This window comes from Rhipicephalus microplus, chromosome 5 (genome assembly GCF_043290135.1).
Source record: "Rhipicephalus microplus isolate Deutch F79 chromosome 5, USDA_Rmic, whole genome shotgun sequence".
Lineage (NCBI taxonomy): Eukaryota > Metazoa > Arthropoda > Arachnida > Ixodida > Ixodidae > Rhipicephalus > Rhipicephalus microplus.
In genome coordinates, this window is record NC_134704.1 from 130,064,418 (window position 1) to 130,084,630 (window position 20,213).

General features: G+C 42.8%; 1 protein-coding gene across 2 annotated transcripts in view; it reads left to right on the plus strand.

The window, feature by feature from the left end:
* Positions 1–13,252, plus strand: part of LOC119173717 (sodium-coupled monocarboxylate transporter 2) — a 49,184-nt gene extending 35,932 nt beyond the window's left edge. The window contains exons 13-17 of one of the 2 annotated variants that reach the window (XM_037424507.2): positions 771–937; positions 3,427–3,524; positions 4,791–4,912; positions 8,117–8,230; positions 12,889–13,252. In XM_037424507.2, the coding sequence (XP_037280404.2) occupies positions 771–937; positions 3,427–3,524; positions 4,791–4,912; positions 8,117–8,176 (447 nt within the window). In that variant the 3' untranslated portion in view covers positions 8,177–8,230; positions 12,889–13,252. Of the gene's footprint in view, positions 1–770; positions 938–3,426; positions 3,525–4,790; positions 4,913–8,116; positions 8,231–12,888 lie in introns of those variants that run through there. The other variant, XM_075895943.1, reaches the window with a different exon arrangement.
* Positions 13,253–20,213: the final 6,961 nt, after the last annotated feature.

The following is a 20,213-nucleotide window of genomic DNA, read 5'->3' on the forward strand; positions in this document are numbered from 1 at the left end:
AGCACAGCAGCATTCGCGCACTTGCTTTTCCTCGGGTCCTTGTGTAGTCTTGAAGAATCTGTCGAGATGCATTAGTTCGAGTGCTACAAGTATCACACGAAGCTCTAGAGGACCATTCTGTCTACGATGGCCCATTAATTCTTTTAAGCAAGCGATTTAGTTTTGCTCCTGAAGTGTGACCTTGACTACGCAACGTAAACTACAAACATTTAAAATTTCGAATTATGGGCGTTACTCGACGAACTCTAGATCAAGGCAGTAATGCCTGTTTGATAAGCATTATCTCAATATGAACATTTTATATATTTAGCACCAATAATAAACACTGCACAAGTAACAACATTATCTTATCCCATCTCATCCAAATGAAGATACATATCAAGCGTTTACTTACTCCAGTAAAATATAAAAACAAAGATTATTCCTATTTTTTCACAATTTTAAAGGGAAGCTAAGGGGAGTTACTGGGTCAACATGCCCATGTGTAATCCTGGCGTTTTATTCTTTGACATGATATGAATCATATAGGTGACATCCTGTAAACTGGTATTCTACTTTTTCGCTATCGTATTTGTAACACGAATGACAGAAAGAGATTCTTTTACAGCGCCCAGAAATAAACATACTCACCAGACTATACCATAATCAAAGAAAGTTCAGCGTCTTCATTGGTTATGAAATTTGTCTTTGCCGCCCTTGTGCAACAACAATCATACGCTTTAACTTGACACCATCATCGCCACAAGTACATATCAGTACGAAACATGCAGGGTGTCATCGCTGGAACTGTGGTGGCACTAATTGTCACCACTTGGATGGCACTTGGATCCATACTGTACCCGCGAAGACGCCACGCCCTGCCCACGACCACTGAGAGGTGCTCGCATTTCAACGAGACCATTACATCTGGATCGTTTGACCCACCGCCCCATCCGAGGTTGGCTGGCCTTTACATTCAGCTTACACAAATATTGGGGATGTAATTCCGAACTATACCTTGAAGAAAGAAGGAAATGAGTGGATGTATCAAGGGCTCGTTTTACTTGACACTTCCACACCCTATAAAGTGGACGGAGGTATGGCCGCCGCAGTAGCTGAATTAGGAAAGCATCAGCCGTGTTATTCCAAGGTCAAAGAATAGGTCCCAGTAGCAAGTTATCGTTTCGACCACTTTTTTTTTCTTCACAATTTTATTACAGTGACTTCTGACAACATCCCATATACTTTTTTTTGTCATCATTGTCCATTAGTTCTCATCAACCTTGACGAAAGAGAGGGCTGAAGCAAGTAAACAAACAAACTGAAAAGGAGGTAACAGTTCAGCAATGAACAAATGACAAAATGAATCAGTCGAGCAAATAATTAGTCTGTGAATCATTAACACCGGGGAACAAGTAGTTATCGAAACAAACAAAGAAATAAAATCACTCAGCAAACAAGGAAATACACTCCACCAATTGATAACGACAGCAAATGTCACGCAATTCTACAAAATCATTCATTTAAAACCATGAGAGTTCCGCATGTGTATTGATCAAAAGCCTATGGTCTTGCGTGGTTTCCGTGCACTCGACCTTCGGTTTTTCTGTGCATAGTCGTCTGCTTCCCTTCCCCTGACCTTTTACTGGATAATTTAAGAGGTAGCCAAATGTGCCCCATACTTTTAGCTTGTCGTACCTTTCACGTCATAATTAATGACAGGCTGACAAGGTAGGATTCGAATGAAACAAGACTGAACTTGATGAGTTAATATAATGTTTTGGTTTTGTACGTGGCTCACATCTAGAAGGAGGCTTCTGTGAACCAATTGTGCATTGCAATGCCACTATGATTGAAGTTTCTAGTTTGAAGTTTATTTTCAGGTTTGACAAGACATGAGACATGCATTGCCATGGCGCCGGAGCGAAATGCATGTTAACACACGCCTCACTATAGGCTCCTGGCCCAACGATTGCAACAGGCAACAGCGGACAAATGCAAGAAAGAAAACACATACACACGCCAACCTAATATACATGTTTGGGCGTATGCATAAATGACAATAATAATTGTACAAGTTCAGAACAGCGTAATATTATCAACTTACCGAGTAAGTAAAACGTAAAACTAATTATCTATAATACATAGAGATCGGTACGCTCTTCCTCAATAATTGGAGACAGTCATTCTTGACAATGCAACAGATGAATAAATACAAAAATAATATTAACATGATGGAACACTCGCACAAAGCAAGTCATTTTCCTAAAAAGTGTTGATAGCATTTCTGTTGATATATATATATATATATATATATATATATATATATATATATATATATATATATATATATATATATATATATATATATTACTGTCTGTTAGATCTCATTAATATTGTGTTAAAACACGGAAAAACGAGCCCTTAGGTATACACTTCTTTCCCTTATTTCATTGAACGAGGGTCTCGTACTGGCAGACTTGGTGTGTTTAGGTTGTATAAGAGGGACAATTAATCAGCTGCCCGCTCATAATAAGTTCACGTGCTACGTGACGCCAAACATGCGCATAAGAGTGTTTTCACACTTGTCGCTCGGCTTATAGATGGCGCTGACTGTCACTCCTACTTCTAAATTCACATATAAACACAAAAAAAAGTGAATGGAGGGAAGGCCGCTGTGATAGCTCAGTGGTTAGAGCATCGAACGCGTTATTCGAAGGTCGTAGGTTCGATTCCTGCTCACGGCTGGTTATTTTTTCATCCACTTTTCTTTCTTCTTTCTTCTTATTTACATTCCATTGGTTCTAATAACTTCCCCTGTACTTCCCTTGGCATTACTGTCTGTTAGATCTCATTAATATTGTGTTAAAACACGGAAAAACGAGCCCTTAGGTATACACTTCTTTCCCTTATTTCATTGAACGAGGGTCTCGTACTGGCAGACTTGGTGTGTTTAGGTTGAATAAGAGGGACAATTAATCAGCTGCCCGCTCATAATAAGTTCACGTGCTACGTGACGCCAAACATGCGAATAAGAGTGTTTTCACACTCGTCGCTCGGCTTATAGATGGCGCTGACTGTCACTCCTACTTCTAAATTCACATATAAACCCAAAAAAAGTGGATGGAGGGAAGGCCGCTGTGGTAGCTCAGTGGTTAGAGCATCGAACGCGTTATTCGAAGGTCGTAGATCGATTCCTGCCCACGGTTGGGTATTTTTTCATCCACTTCTCTTTCTTCTTATTTACATTCCATTGGTTCTAATAACTTCCCCTGTACTTTCCTTGGCATTACTGTCTGTTAGATCTCATTAATATTGTGTTACAACACGGAAAAACGAGCCCTTAGGTATACACTTATTTCCCTTAGTTTATATATATATTAGTGCGTGTGCCCTCTTGCGCTGGATGGCAGCGCCAGCATTTTTTTCCCCTTGTGCATCTTTCAGTGGGATCAACCAGCTTTACCACATCTCTTTCATGTGGTTCGCCTTCGTAGGATTTATCGTACACATGATCGTCGCACTGGCCGTGAGTGTAGTCTTCGGTAAGTCTTACTAGAAAGCTATCGAAGAGCAAAAGCTATCATAGTGCAGATTTTTTGTTTTTATTCTTTATATAGTGTGGACCTAAACAGGTTAATACAAGAGTTGACGATGAATACCCTGGTCAATTTTGCATTGGATAACAAAAGAACTGTTATTACCCTTCAACACAGCGTTTTATGCGGCAATGTTGCCAGCCCAATCAATAAAGAAAACAACAGAATTTCATTTTTACATTACTTAGTGTTGTGTATTCACTATACTCATAGTGTTAGGGTGAACTTAAAAATGCAGAAGTACAGAAATTTTATGGAGCTACACAAACGAAAAGTTGCTTGATTTTAGCAGTTAACGCCTGTAGAGATGCCTACTTCAAGCAAGGATGTGGCAGAGCGTTCTATTTTCTATGATAGACGGGAAGAAATAAACACTTTCAAGCGTCGCAGCTTCTCATATATGGCACTTTGTATGATTTAGTCATGAAGAGAACGGATAGTGTGGTTTGAGCTAGTCGTTCTTATCAACAGCAAGCTTTTCGTCATGTAAGGTTATCGTGATATACACCCGTGCTTTAGAGTGATATTCTATTTAGCTCATGCGGCACGGACCTTAAAGAACTTTCGCACCCATTTACCGACCTTGCAGTGTATGGGAAGTAGTTCAATGTTTCATTGCATTCAAATACTTCTCTCTACAAAGTGGCCCACAAAAAAACTAATTAATAAATAAGCTTGATTAGGGAAAACATAAGCGATGCCATGTAAAATATAACTTTATGCTGGATAGTTGCCTCCTGGCACCTTCTGTCACGTTTACACATCTAGAGCCCCATAACAGGCAACTCTGCGACGATATTTGTTGACAATGCCTTCTTAAGGAACTTCCAACTGCAATAATTATTGCGCAACACGCGTTTTATGTTTCTGAGTGAAACACACAGGAATGAAAGCAAAAGAGTTAAGCAAACAAGAATATAAGCAAATGAATTATTCCAAATGAAAGAACAGTAATGAAAGAACAGTAAAGAATGAACAGTAAGAATATTTTAAATAGAATCATTGGGCTGCCAGAAATATTTAATGAGGAATATTAATATGGCAATGTCTGAACTAAAAATTAATATAAGCGATCGAATTGTCAACTAAATCATTGTTTTGTTTGCCGAAATGCGTGTGTGCTTCTTGAGTGGTGAAAGCGAGAGTTGGTGGAAAACGGATGATAATGACTACATCTGAAGTGAATGAAATGAAATGCATTTTTGTTGTCAGAACGGAGCAAGTCGGACTATGTGGATCCCGCCTACTTGTATCCACCAGTGCGCAAATACATGGGGAGCAGCCTGATCCGAAGGAACGGCAGCCAAAGCCAGCTCAAGGAGGCCTTGTCAGTGGTCAGTTTACTAGCAAATCCACTTGCTCAATACAAATGCATGAGCGGCCAACACAGGTGAACCGAACACGCATGACGGATGACTATATACATATTTCCCTTCCTTAGTTGACTCATATGTGCTTCTGCGAATTGCGCGACGCACTATACGTTCATTATTTATTTGAATGTTGTTTAAAATAAATACTAAGTGGTCGAGGATTACGACACACGCCGTAACTTACAGGTGCAGGGATAACGGTAAAAATATGAAGCAAGTTGAAGCGTGCGCATGTAGAAGAGGAGATGGCGGCGTGAGATTTACGTACACGCGACTGCATGTATATTTTTATTATAAGCGTAAGAAGCAAAGGCACGAAATAAGACGGGAACACTGAAAGACGCCGAACACAAGCGCCATCAGTGTTTGTGCGTGTTCGGTGTCTCACTGTAAATATTTAATACCTTTTTATTGTTTATGAGCTTCCATCGACTGACCTTTTCATTGCAGCTCTGCGCAATCCTTACCTTTAGTAGGTGAGTACAGGTTGGCAAGTGGCATAGTCTACACAAATATGAGCCGAAGCAGTGAAGTTACATTTAAAAGGTAACAACGGCTAAATGCCGTCAGCAAACCGAAATGTATTCGTGACACTAAATACTCAAGTAGAAATGTATCTGCCCCACTTCAATTCGTCTCGTTCTCGTCAGTCAGTATATTACAAGTAATCATTGCACAAACAGGAATTTGGTGTTCCAGCTACTAGGTTCTAACTACTAGGTGCAATAGTACGTATCGCAAGGCATTATGATCATATATGAAAATATGCATATGTGAAAAAATACAAAAAAGAATGGTGGGTGACCACGATCACCCTAAAGCGAAAAAACCGCATGGCTATTTTTTGGAGAGAAGGTACTATAACCGCTGCCTGTCCTCTGCTAGTCACGACACCAGGCTGTGCTGCAATATGAGTTGAGAAATTACTGCCGTTTCCTTATCTGAAACCGCTCTGAACAAGTACAAAATAATATGTAGGGAAGAAAAATGTAACGCCAATGCTCTGAATTCTAAAATGCCTAAAAGCTTAAAATGATAGAAAAAAATCTCATTAGGTTGGACACGAACTGCAGAATACGGGATTATTATAATATCGCGTTCCTTACTAACCATTGAGCTCATTCAGGAGATCATGTATATATAACTCTGACTGTTACATTGCATGTTTAAAGTAGCATGTAACAAAAAAGTAAGAGCCAGGGTGTGTGAGTAGTTGCACTAAGGGGCGCACTACCGTTTCGTCGGTGCCCTTTATAAGCAAGCTACTGCTCGGACGTTATCACAGTGCGCGGTCGACACTTACCAAGTGCCATCACGCACCACTGTGTTCTAGTGATTATGGTGCTATACTGCTGACCCGCAGGTCACGGGATGAAATGCCGGCCGAGGCATTTTTGATAGAGGCGGAAATGCTCCAGACTCGCGTACTTTGATTTAGGCACATGTTAAAGAACCCCAGGTGGTCGACTTTCCGGAGCTTTCCACTACGTTGTTTCTCATAGTAATATCATAATTTAGGGACGTTGAACCCCACCAAATATTACAATACTACAAATATCATTGGTAATAATGATATTATTATTATTGTGATCACTATCGCCCCGCCACTGTAGTGTAGTGGTTATGGGGCTCGGCTGCTGACCAGCAGGTCGCGTAATCGAATCTTGCTGTGGCGGCTGCATTTTAAATGAAGGCGAAAATGCTGTAAACCCGTGTGCTTAGATTTGGGTGCACGTTGAAGAAACCAAAGTGGTAGAAATTTCCGCATCCCTCCACTACGGTGTCTCTCACAATCATATGGTAGTTTTGGATGTTGAATACTACATATAAATCAATCAATCAATTATATTATTATTATTATTATTATTATTATTATTATTATTATTATTATTATTATTATTATTATTATTATTATTATTATTATTATTATTATTATTATTATTATTCCTCTGGAATCGGCCAGCTTTTGGGTGATCAACGAAGGCATTTAGACTGACTACGGCATTCGGTGGTGCCACTATGAGGTGTCGCGTACTGCCGTCACTTGGCACCTTCACTATCACGTCCACAGTGCGTCGCAAGTTTCGCTGGCCTGTGACCTCATCATTTGCTTGGAGCAGGTACCTTGGGTAGTTCTTGTGTGGGGACATATGGCAGACACCACAAAGTCCAGGCGTACCGTTTACAGCACCGCTATAAAAAAGTCTGAATAATCAGTACAGCAATAGAATGGGGCTGCTTCACAAAAGGAGTGAAAATACCTAAACTGGAACCTTGGAGTATTTTACGCCTGCTTTGCCAGTACCAGACTGAAAAGAATAATTTTTGGTGGGACAGGCAACTCGCATAAAATTTAACGTTGATCTACAATATTTTGATGTAGTAAGACACTTTGACGATGTCCGGCTGCGTCACTAAAACAAAGACCAGTAGGTTTTACTAGGAAAATTATCCATCACCTATTTCAGTAGTGGTTTTTCCTGAGGTTGCAGAGAAATGTAGGCAAATTTCACGCTGAAACTACCTCTAGATATAGGGTGCATTCCATAGAGGCTAAATTAAGGCTACGTCATCAAATGCAAACAGCGATCATTGCTGGCGTGATCAGATACGACGTCACGGTGTCGTCATCATGACGTTGTAGGTTGCCAAATCTTGTCATGCTCTAAAAACTCATTTTGTGCGCACATTTGGCATTTCATCGGTTTTCTCGTATAGGACAACGTATTGCTCACCTTATGCTTGCGCACTTTTAAAATTCATCTACAAGCGAAAACGAAACTGAGGAAGTGAGTAGGTTGATTGATTTATTAGTGGGGTTTAACGTCCCAAAACCACCATATGATTATGATAGACACCGTAGTGGAGGGTTCCGGAAATTTCGACCACTGGGGTTCTTTACCGCGCACCCAAATCTGAGTACACGGGCCTGCGACAATTTCCGCCTCCATCGGAAATGCAGCCGCCACAGCTGGGATATGATCCCGTGACCTGCGGGTCAGCAGCCGAGTACCTTAGCCACTATACCACCGTGGTGGGGCGATGTGAGTAGGTTTCCACAGTTGTGACCAAAGGCAATTCTGCTGGAACGAACTCTGAAAACTGCGTTGTATACAATGCTCATGCACAATGTTTGACAGCAATTCATATATTTTCTTCCTACAGAACACATCATCACCGAAGGAGCTCAAGGCACTGATCTCGGAGCTTGACCAGAGCACTTGAGCGCTGCACAATGCGAAATGTTACATTATCTAACAGTTTTAAACTTCCTCAAAGGTGAGAAGCGGCTTCACATTGGAAATGGGTTGTAGTCACTTCGACAGTAACGCGCAATGTTGTCATTTACGCAAAAAGGAACATGCGATATACTGGACAGCCAAAGTGAGGGCGAATGGGAAGGGGAAGTGGTGCAAAAAAGATGCTGCAGGGGTGTTAAAATAAAAAAAAAGCGGCGCTATTTTTTGCAGCTTGAAAGCTATTGGAAGCCGGCGCTTAAGCGAATAGAAGCCGATCTGATGCAACTGCAAAAGTAGAGCACACCTTTTTGCGCATCTGCTCTCAGCCTCGTGCTTATTTCACTGCAATCGCTGTTGTGGCACCCCGGTCAGTGAAATTATCTAGAGTTCGATATTAACGCCAGCTACGCGTTGTAGCCTCCGAAGCAAGAGCATATTGTACGCCTTTCACGTAAGGTGACTGCCGTGTAATCTGCGAGATTTTTCCACTCTGCGCATTCGCTCTGCACGGCCTAAACCGTGCACTCAGTTTATATTGACATATACTGATGAAAAAGTGGCCACGAGAGGATTGCCACAGCTCTCTTCTTCTCGTTTGACATTTCGCGGCAGCGCCGCGCTACATGATGACATCGAGGTGAACATCTTTTTTGTGTTCTTGCTCTACCTTTTTGTTTAAATTGCTTAACTTTTTTATATTATTTTACGTCTGATTAAGCCTGCATTGCGACAAGCTTCAACAGCGTCCGCTAAGAACCCTAAAATGAGCCAAAATCTCCATGCTTAATAGCATGCTTCTAAACTTAACACTGGCTAACCAACAACGCTTTTGGAAAACTATCCGGCGTAATGCACAAAAAATAAAAAATGGGATATTACTGCTTCTGGGGACCCTGTACTGGAGCACATGTTGGTTGGTTGGTTGTTACTAAGAGTCCGAGCGCAACTCACCTCGGGTGATCGGCTATGAAACAGACGTTGCCTCATTTGTGAGATCGAATGGTTTTACCAGCCGGGTTATTTAGATAGGAATGTGTTCAACACTCTGCTCAACGAAACCTTAACTTCGTCATTCTCATTTCAGCCTTCCTGGTCCAATGCTTGAGATACGTCCTACTGAATACCCCTTAATGCAACTCATAGTATTCGGCTTCACTGGTATCAAAAGAATCATTTACAAACTAAAATTTAAAATATCGAGCAGGGTAGACGAAATGAATGCAATCTAAAAAAAACACTGCCGAGTATTGTCTGTCAATCTTTTTTTGCACATGCCATTACAGAATGGAATGCCCTATTGCCTGATGTTGTAAACATTTTGGATAACGATGTATTTTACCACGGTTTGTGAGTGTGTTTGCTTGGTATGTTTTGGTATGTAACCCACCTGCTGTAATGCCCAATGGGGCGATGCAGGTATGCAATAAATAATAATAATAATAATAATAATAATAATAATAATAATAATAATAATAATAATAATAATAATAGCTTCACTTGCAGTCTTACAACTAACGCACATTACCGTACATCTGGAAAACTGCTAGCGTAATCCCTATTCAGAAATAAGGACCATCCGATTACCCACAAAGTTATGCACCGATTTCTCTTACATCAGCGCCTGGCAGAGTTATGAAACATATAATTAACACACATCTGGCTAATTTTCTCGAAAACAGCTTCTTCGCATCTACACAGCATGGATTTCGCAAAAACTTTTTCTTTGACACTCAACTCTTCGCCTTCACAAATTTTCTAGTCTGTAGTTTATAGATCGCGCTTTTTCAACAGATTGTATATTTCTTCACTTTTCTAAAGCATTCCACTAAGCGAACCGTATTCCTCTTCTTCACAAACTAAGCGCTCTAAACACCGACTCAGCTGTAATTATTTGAATCCACACCTTTCTGACACCCCGTTTTCACTTTGTAACCACTAACAACAGTAACTCCTCCCTAATCCCTGATGATTTTCGTAAAGGTCTGTGCTTTCTCTTACTATTCCAAATCTACAATAATGAATTGCCTACCAATGTCTCCTCGAAAATATGCCATTGTGCATATGACCGCGCCTTGTACAGAAAGGTAACTGAAGCTGCAGACATTTCACTAATTCATGAAAATCTTATTAACATAACTAACTGGTGTCGATTATGGCGTATGGAATCCATCATCATTATAATTTATTTTTCCTTAAGGGCCCGTGACGGGTAATTACATAAGGGGGGGGGATGTCGAACAAGGATACACAAAATCAATTACAGACTATGAACATAAACGCTAAAATGCAAAATCGCGAGGATTTTCTGTGCTGAAGTGACTTCCTCTATTTACACACCGAATAATATCCCACTAGAAAGCGTAACATCATACAAATACTTGGGTGTGCATACTACCAATAACCTTTCATGGAACACATATATCGATCACATAGCCATCAAGGCCACTAGCCCATCAGTTCACTTTCACCAGAAGTTTTTTCAAGCAGCATCATCATTAAAACTACTACTGTAGACAACTTTCACTAGTCTGAAGCTTGAGTAAACGTCGTCAGTAGAGGACACCAGAAAGCAGAACCACACAAAATTACTTGAAAAAATAGAAAATTGCTCACTACATTTCGTTCTAAACAATTACCAAAGAACTGCGAGTGTTACAAACATGAAAACATCCTACAACTTCCATCGCTATCACATCGCTGAAAACTATCTAGACTCAATAATTTTCATAAAATTATCAACCAAAACTCACATTTGCATTCTATGCTTATTCAGCCACCACCGTACGCTTTATCTCATCGACTATCGCTAAAAGGTAATAAAGATTTGACACAACAACGCCGTCGGCTTTTCGCTTCATTTCTCCTTGCGACGACCAGAGTCTTAAACAATCTGCCTGCAACACTCACAAGCATAGCGAATACCAGTAATTTAAAAGTCGCACTCGAGAGTTCATTTCAAGTTAACATCGCTCAGTGTTTGTTTCACACCTTTGATTGTTTTCTGTATGCTTTATTTGCTATGCTTCTCGTAATTTTGTTTTACAACTGGTTGCTTTTTTAACATTATGTTTTTTCTGTTATATCTCTTTTGGCAGTGTATCTAATGATAAATTTTTCTAATTATTCCGTGATATTTAGGTGTTTTTGATTGCTATATTATTCCCTTGGCGTACATTAGCCTTTGTTCTTGTAACTAACATTTGTTTGAAGCGTGTTCGGGATATCTTATTTGTGTATTTTATATATTTTATATCTGCAACCAAGTGATTATTACGTGTTAACTTTTTCGTTCCTCCACCATTCAATGGAGGCGGAAATGTTGTAGGCCCGTGTACTCAGATTTGGGTGCACGTTAAAGAACCCCAGGTGGTCAAAATTTCCGGAGCCCTCCACTACGGCGTCTCTCATAATCATATAGTGGTTTTGGGACGTTAAACCCCACAAATCAATCAATCAATCAATCAATCAATCCTCCACCATTCAATGTACGTTTGTATCTTTGGAGTACTTGAATTATAAAAATAAAAAAAACTGCGTATGACAGCTTTCGTTTCTCAAGCGCTTCGTACTGAAAACAGAATAATCAAGCAAATTATTTGGTTGGGCGGCTCGCGAATTGATTAATACTGAATGCATATCTCGATGAACAGGCCGATAGCCTCAGCATGGCCATCCAGCGAAGAAATTACTTCTTGGGTTGCACATTTTTGAAAAAAGAACATAAAGCGCTCGTCAAAAAGTGACGTTATGTAAGGAACTTGAAATGCTTAATAATTGTGCTATTGAACGTGGATATAAACGATCGAATGACAGGCTGCGCACAGACTCACAACCGGATGTAAAAGATTAATACCACATGAAAAGAATTTAAACGAAAATGAATAAACTATCATAGTCATGAAAGAGTACTGCCTCGAGAATAGTGAAAAAAAAGTGCCGCCATATCCACGAAGTGAATGATGGCGAGTGGTCGAAGCTCCGGAGGTAAACATGGTAAACCATGAATCCTCCGACCGTACATTTTGCCCACTCGATTTTATTACAACGCTCCCCTAGCGTACGTCGCCACACTGAATCGAACGATTGCCTTCCACCGATGACAGGCGCCATATGTGACATCATTCCTATTTTATAACATCTCGCATCTTTCATTATCTACTGCTAGTACCGCTGTCTAGTTTAAAACTCTTGCATCTTTTCATCATCAGCTACAAGTACCGCCATCTAGCGAACACTGCAAGAACTAAACGAGAGGTGGCTACATACAGGGGACGCACGGCTCATGCCTTAAGGAGCTTTGCCCCTAAAAAATGTGTTTCGTGTTATTTACTCAAACGAGCGATAATATATAAACTATTCAGCGTAATACAGTTTCACTTGGGTGCTCAAAGTTTGAAGTCCACTCTAGGCAAGACAAAACTTTTTTGCGCAATCTAACACACCAATAGCTACTTCTCACATTCACATATACCCGCAAAATTTTTTGCAGCATGATCAGAGATGGTGGAATATTGACCGCGTACCCAGAGGGCCTCCTGGATCAGCAACATCCCCTTTGTTTCACAGCTCATTTTTTAGTTCGAAGTCTCGTAGCATGCAGGACGCATAACCTGTAATACATTGTAGATACCGTATTGACTCCACCGGATGCTTCCTAAAACTGTAGTGACTAATGCCTGCAATTTTACTGTGCTTCAGGTCAGCCTATCCAGGAGGGTGCTTCAGAGTTGAAGAACTAATGAACTCAAAAAGAGGCCGAACATTGCTTCACGTCTAGCCATCCTGCCAGCGCCCTTGGACCACCCCCGTGCCGAAGTTTTGCTATCACTCTTGTGGTGACAACCGAGTTTCTGATAGCACAGTGAGAAGTGTATGCTAGCTGGTGACTTCCCAGAATATTCAGTGAATAGGTGCCAACTTCGACCAAGTCCTCCCTCGATGCCCGGCAGTGGACCATCGGTGCCGACGGTGTGGCAGAGGTGTTGTTCACTACACGTGTTGACTGAGTCTTAGAATGCTTAAAGAGAGAGAAATAAATAAAAGGAAGAGACAGAGAGGTTAACCTAGACGAACTGGTTTGCTACCCTGTACGGGGTTGGGGAAAAGGGTCAGAAAGAGGATAGATATAGAGAGATATAAAATAGATCAGAAAAAAAACCACATGCGCACACATTCAGGGAGTTCCGATCACAGTCGTTTGGACAGGCCGGTTGAACGCGAGAAGCGCAGGAGCGCCTTCACAGCCTTCTTCTGCGACATAAAGTCCTGTCGGCAGCGCAGGATTCTTTCTTCCGAAAGAGGCTGGTTGTCCAGTTCATCTAGTGCCTTGCAGAGTGACTGTCTTTGCGAGCAGTATTGTGGGCATTCACACAGAATGTGCCAAGTCGTTTCATCACTGCCACAATGGTCGCATGCAGCAGTGTCAGCCATTCCTACGCGGAACGCGTACGCAATGGTAAATGCGACGCCCAACCATAATCTGCACAGCATAGTAGCGTCTCATCGGCGTAATTCCGGAGAAATTTGAAGACTCAGAGTTGGGTCTAAAGTACCTAACCGTGCATAGATGAAATGTGACTCGTTCCATTGTGACGTGGTGCGCTTGCGAGCTAGCATGCGGAGTTTCCGTGCAGCGTCAGTTCTGGAAAGCGGATCGCTTTCAGTGTGGGAAGAACGGGCAGCTCGATCGGCCCGTTCATTGCCAATTATTCCACAATGACTTGGAAGCCATTGAAAGACTATTTCGTGTCCTTTCTCAATGAATTGGTGAGTCTTTTCTGCAATCTCAAATACCAGCTGTTCGTACGGGCCGTGGCGTAAAGGTGATAGAAGGGATTGCAGTGCCGCCTTTGAGTCACTGAAAATTGTCCATTTTTGTGGTTGTTGATCGCTGATGAATTCCAATGCGGCAGGAAGAGCTGTGAGCTGTGCTCCCGTTGATGTCGTAAGGTGGGAGATCTTGAATTTTCTTGTCGTGTCTTATATCGGTATAACAAATGATGCCGTTGAACTCTTCTGTAAAACAGAGCCGTCGGTGCATACGTGTATACAGCCTTGATACGTCCCGTATAACAAGAGCAGAGCAAGCTGCCTAAAAGCAGGTGACGAGATATCTGCTTTTTTCTGGATGCCAGGTATAGTTAGCCTGATGTTAGCCTGAGTCAGGCACCAGGGAGGAGTCGAAGGCCTGGCGGCGGGTGTGAAGCATGTTGGCAAAGAATCACGATATGTGGTGACCATTTGGCAAAATGACGAACGTGGGCTGTCTGCTGGTAAAGAGGCTAGGTGGTGGCAGGGTGCCCGAGCAATATGCCTTATATGTGTTCCGAGTGCCTCAACGTCGATATGTGTCGTGATGAGGTGGTCACCGGCGATAGCTATAGTAGCCATTGTCGACGCACTACGAGGCAAGCCGAGGCAAATGCGGAGTGCCTGGGACTGAACAGGAATGCTTAAGTACACTGTTGAGGTATTGGAGTGCCATAAGTGGGAACACACTATGCGCTTAAAATTTACGCAAGTTGATTGCTGAGTTGAAGACCACACTAACGTGTGACGTAATTGGTGATACATCCCGTGTCCCGTGTTTTCGTGCCTGGAGGACAAAATCACACAGTTGAAGACGCCGTCATCGCTCAAGGTTCCCCCTCAACCTGAAGAAGGATGGCTCGCACAGATTTATATAGCCTGATGTAAACTGAGACAAGGCCTTCCCTAGACCCTAGAAAAGATGCAGAATAAAGTTCATTCTCTCTCTGTTTCTCCTTGCGTTTGAGTAGAAATTGCCATTGCACCTATAGATAAACCTCAGTGTATAACTTCCAGCAGCCAAAGCAGTTAGTGGTTAGAGCATGTTCAAGAATCATTGCCTACTTCTTTCGAAGTCGTAAACTGCCAATTTTTAGTACGATAGCACCTACATGGACACTCTCGGCTGGATTTTGCTGCTGGCGTTGGCATCGCGCGGAAGCGAACTTGGGTCCCTTAAATCGTGAGTACGAGGTGTTAACCACTGTGCCACCGAGCAGCACGTATTTCACAGGTAAAATGGCAAGCTATCTATATGTACCACTTACCACTACTGACTGTCATCTTGGGGAAATTATATCGTGTTTTCAGCATTACCAGAAATATGGCGCAACGAGCACGCGTTGCCACATCGCACAGGGATGCGCTTTAATCTTCTACGCGTACTTCACCCCCTCTTAGAAGAGGGGAGCGACGCTCCCTCACGCGCCATTATCTCGCGGTAGGGAGGAGGGGAGGATCATACGTCTTGGCTAGCCTCGGGCTTTACCTGGAACGATTCTGTTGTTATTACCGAGCACATAAAGGTCGCTGCAATCATTACAGTCTCCGTTTGCGAAAAGCACGCGCTTTTAAGACATACCGAAGTAACAAGTGAGACGCTTATTCGCGTGCATCTGTACCGTAAGTACGTTTAATGCGTCATTTGTACTTGAGAAATGCGGGGTACGTTTCGACATGCTTTCCATTCTGCGCGTGACCTTCCAGTTTGTTGCTATCGCGTTTATTGCTTCGCCTTTGCTGCAAAGCTGTGACATCTTTATTTCCTCTGGGAACTTTCATAACACAAATATTTTTCTAAAGCTGTCGGTAGCCACCAACTTACTGTGTCATCTTTTGAAGGACTTAGCAATGCGATATATGATGACTGTCCTCCATTGACACAATAAAGGTCATCACGAGGCTAAGATGTCTTGCATTCTATTTCACTCCGCTAACGTCGCGCTACTCACAACTATAAAACAAGTGCCTCTGGTGGCGTTTGCGGCAAGATATGTTATAGTATTTGTTTATTTGCTGGAGCATTATTTCTACTGATTGTTTACTGCAGAAAAAAATGACAGCATATACACGAGGTGAATGATGACGAGTGGGGTGAAGTGGACGGATGGCCGGACAAACGAAAGCACGGACGGACGCATAGACGGAAGGATAGATAGACGAATGTACGGAAGGACACAAGGATGAGCAGACGGAAGCACGGACGGACGCATGGACCGAAGGATAGATAGACGAACGCACGGAAGGACGCATGGATGGACAGACGGAAGCATGGACGGACGAATGGACGGAAGGATAGATATAACGAACGCATGGAATGACGCATGGATGGACAGACGGAAGCACGGACGGACGCATGGACGAAAGGATAAATAGAAGAACGCACGGAAGGACACATGGATGGACAGACGGAAGCACGGACGGACGCAAGCACGGAAGGTTATTTCGACGAACGCACGGAAGGACGCATGGATGGACAGACGGAAGCACAGACGCACGCGTGAAGGGACCCATGGGTGGATGCGCGGACGGACTCACTGACGGATGGACGCGTAGAAAGATGGATGCACAGATGGACGGACGGACGAATGAATGCAGAGAGGGATGGATGGAAGGACGCATGGATGAACGCAGGAGAAGACAAACGAATGTATGGACGTATGCACGAACGGACGGACGCACGGATGAACAGACGGACGCACTGATGAAAGGATAGACGCACGAACAGGCGGACGGATGCATGAAGGAACGCAGGGACGAACGCATGGACGGATGGATGGACGCACAGATGTACGCAAGGATGGAAGCACGAGAGGACGGGCGGATGGACTGATGCATGGACGGACGCATGGACTGACGCACAGATGGACGAACGGGACGCACATGTGAACAAATGAACACACGGACGGACGGATGGACGGATGCATGGACGGGCGGAAGCGCGGACAGACTGATGGATGCTTCGCCCCACTCATCATCATTCACTCCATGAATATGCTGTGATTTTTATTAATCGTCATATGACAAGTAACGTCCTCTAGCATCGTACCATTTGAATTTTTCAGCGTATATGCATCTTGTTATATGTACAAGTACCACCCTGTACGGCCGGTTCAAGGACTAATGAGATGTGGCTACATACAAGCTCAGCCCACGCCTTAAGGAGCTTCACCCATAAAACGTTCAGGCATCTGTTCATTCATTTACCTGTAATATTCATTGATGGGCAACGAGTTGCGCGAGAGCGGTGCATGTGCGCTGCCATTGCCTTCGCAAGTGAAAATTTCTATGCTGCAGATAGAGCACAAGAACTTTCCCGAAAGAGAACAAGTTCCCATGATCACGCTTTTGGGAGGCGCGGTGTTGAGTGGACAAAAAGATAGTGCGACGCTGACCACGCTGACGTCGCTGCACTGTTGAAATGTTGACTGAGAGGCGACTATGAAGCATTGGCACATGGTATTTCATTGAAAACCACGGTAAATGCTGCACATCCGCTTGTGACGCACTGTTCGGTTTTGTAAGTTTTTTTCATTCAACGCTGCTATCACGTGTTTCACACTGCTATTGCTTCATGACCGCCGTATAGCGCAAGCTTGGAGCGAACTCGTGTGCCCGAGAAGCTTGGGCAATCCTGCATTGCTCCCCAGATGTCACCCCATTGCGAAGGGTGAAACGAGCGGGTAAAATGAAGGCTCACGCATTAGGCGTTTAGCCCCACCGCAGTGGTCTAGTGGCTAAGGTACTCGGCTGCTCACCCGCAGGTCGCGGCATCGAATCCCGGCTGCGGCGGTTGCATTTCCGATGGAGGCGGAAATGGTTTCGGCCCGTGTGCTCAGGTTTGGGTGCATATTAAACAACCCCAGGTGGTCGAAATTTCTGGAGCCCTCCACTACGGCGTCTTTTATAATCATATGTTAGTTTTAGGACGTTAAAACCCCAAAATAAATCAATCGAATCATTAGGCGTTGAGGGTTTATGCAAATGAACCAGAATTGTTTACTGTAATCATCACACACAGCGCTAACAAAGTGTGCAGCTGTGCAGGTGCACGTAGTGTCTTACAAACTTGTATTGGGTGCCTTCTTGCTTTTCAGAATGACTATAATTAGGAACCAATGGTCACTCCACTCCTTCGTTACAACAGAATTACAGCAAATTTGGAAACGGTATATGCTACTCACGTACATGCATTTACTCTTGGCACAGTCGACGTTGAGCAACATAGAACGACATGCGACGAGCTGGACATATGACGAGAAGACGATGCGAACAAGGCCTCATTACGCTACAATGCCTTACTCCTGTAGTGTCCTCTAAGCGTCCTTCAAGCTTGCCATTCATCATGATTTCGCGTTCGCCACTAGCGCCACCAGCACTTCGTCAGCAAGAAAATTTAGATGACATAAGCTCTCTAACGGTGTGGTATTAAAATGAACACACATGCACGAACATGTTATTTGAATGATTACCAAAGTTATCTGCAAAAGCCAATACATTCACATGAAGTTCACGACCGTCGTTCGACATGGCTGTTACAATTGTCGCCTTGCGCAGCAACACCCCAGCAGGAGTGGTGAGAGCAGACGCACGATAGAATGTGCCGATTACCACAAGCATTTTATGGTATCAGCCAATAAGACTGTCAACAATGTTATTGAAGGACATTTCATGCAGCTGTCCTGAGAAAGTAACTTGTGCCTCTACTGCCTCAGTAGATGTGTTCTCACATGCCAAGTTTCCTAACCGCTTCTATGATGCCATTTTGTAAAGGGCTAAGTTTGCCTGTTAAGCGTTTCTATATTGCCTTTCGCGCTTTTTAAACCGCTATTGTCTTTATTATTTCGCCACGTTTTCTGCGGCAAACGGGAAAAGAGCCTGAGCATTTTCTGGCTAAGCTTTATAGCTCTTTTAAATAATGAACAGCTCTCGATTGCCTACTGTCACTCGCTTACAATACGCCACTGAGCAATGCTGCTGCGTTCTGTATAAAACACTTTATTTTGTTGCACAAAGTCAACAAATGGCCCTTCCTAGAGTGAAAGCTTCGCCAAATATGACTTATGACAGGGTGAAAGTTCTACTGCTGTACAACGTTTTAAAAAAGAAAGCTCACGAATGAATGAAGAATTGTTCGTTTCTGCTTCTATTTTTTGTTAGATACAATACTAATAAAGACTAACCAACAGTCATGCCAAGGAAAGTATAGGGGATTCTATTTGAAGTCACTGTAATATAAATACAGAGAAAACATGTGTGAAGAAATAAAATAAAGACGTTGACACCTGCAGAAACCAAACCTGCGCCTGTTCAGTCCTCGCCTGCGGCAATTTATCTTTTCTTCAATTTAACATTATAGTTACCTCTAATAAATTCCCCTATACTCTCCCTGACATCATCGTCTGTTAGCTTGCAATGATGAATGAGTTATTTGAAAATTTACCACAGTGACAAAAATTATTTAATCAATCTGTGGCACTGCATTGTGTGTCGTGGGTAGCTGAGCGACAATTTCTAATTGTTGGTGATTCATGACTGTTGGTGCCATGCAACGAAGATGATATGAATTAATGTCGATCCTCAGGCACGAAATTAAAGCACAAAAAATGAAGGACAGTAGAGTGCGTCTGTACTCTTGTGCGTCTTGTCTATTTTGAAATGTGTGGTATTCCTATACATTTAGCACGGATCATTTTTAGCGCATATATGATAGAATTAGCAGTGTGAGTCATTTGTAAGCGCCAGAATGAAGACGGAGGAAAAAAACACCGAGAACGCTTATGCAAGGTAACTGTCTGAGTCAAGTTGAGAGGATGCTTAGTGAGATACAATAAATAAAATGCATTCAAGGACAGGACGCGAAAGCACGCCGTTGCTAAAGAACAGCTGCACGAACAAGAAACTATCGCTTGTGTTTAGAAACAATCTACTTTCTTTCTTTTTGATATCAAGGTACATGCAATTACATTGACGTGGTGTATTCGAGCAAAGAGCAGAATGACTATCTGACCTACGCGCTTGGCACTCGAGCTGATCATTAAATCAGCTTTTCGTAGAAGAGTCAGTATGCAGGATGTCGCTAGCTTCTCGGGAACACGAGTTTGCTCCGAGCTCGTATTATGGCGGTCATGACATGAAGATAGTGCCGAGCACGGGATATCAGCTTTATAAAAATGGCTACAAAACGCGCACGACGTCTGCAACGCACGTGGGGC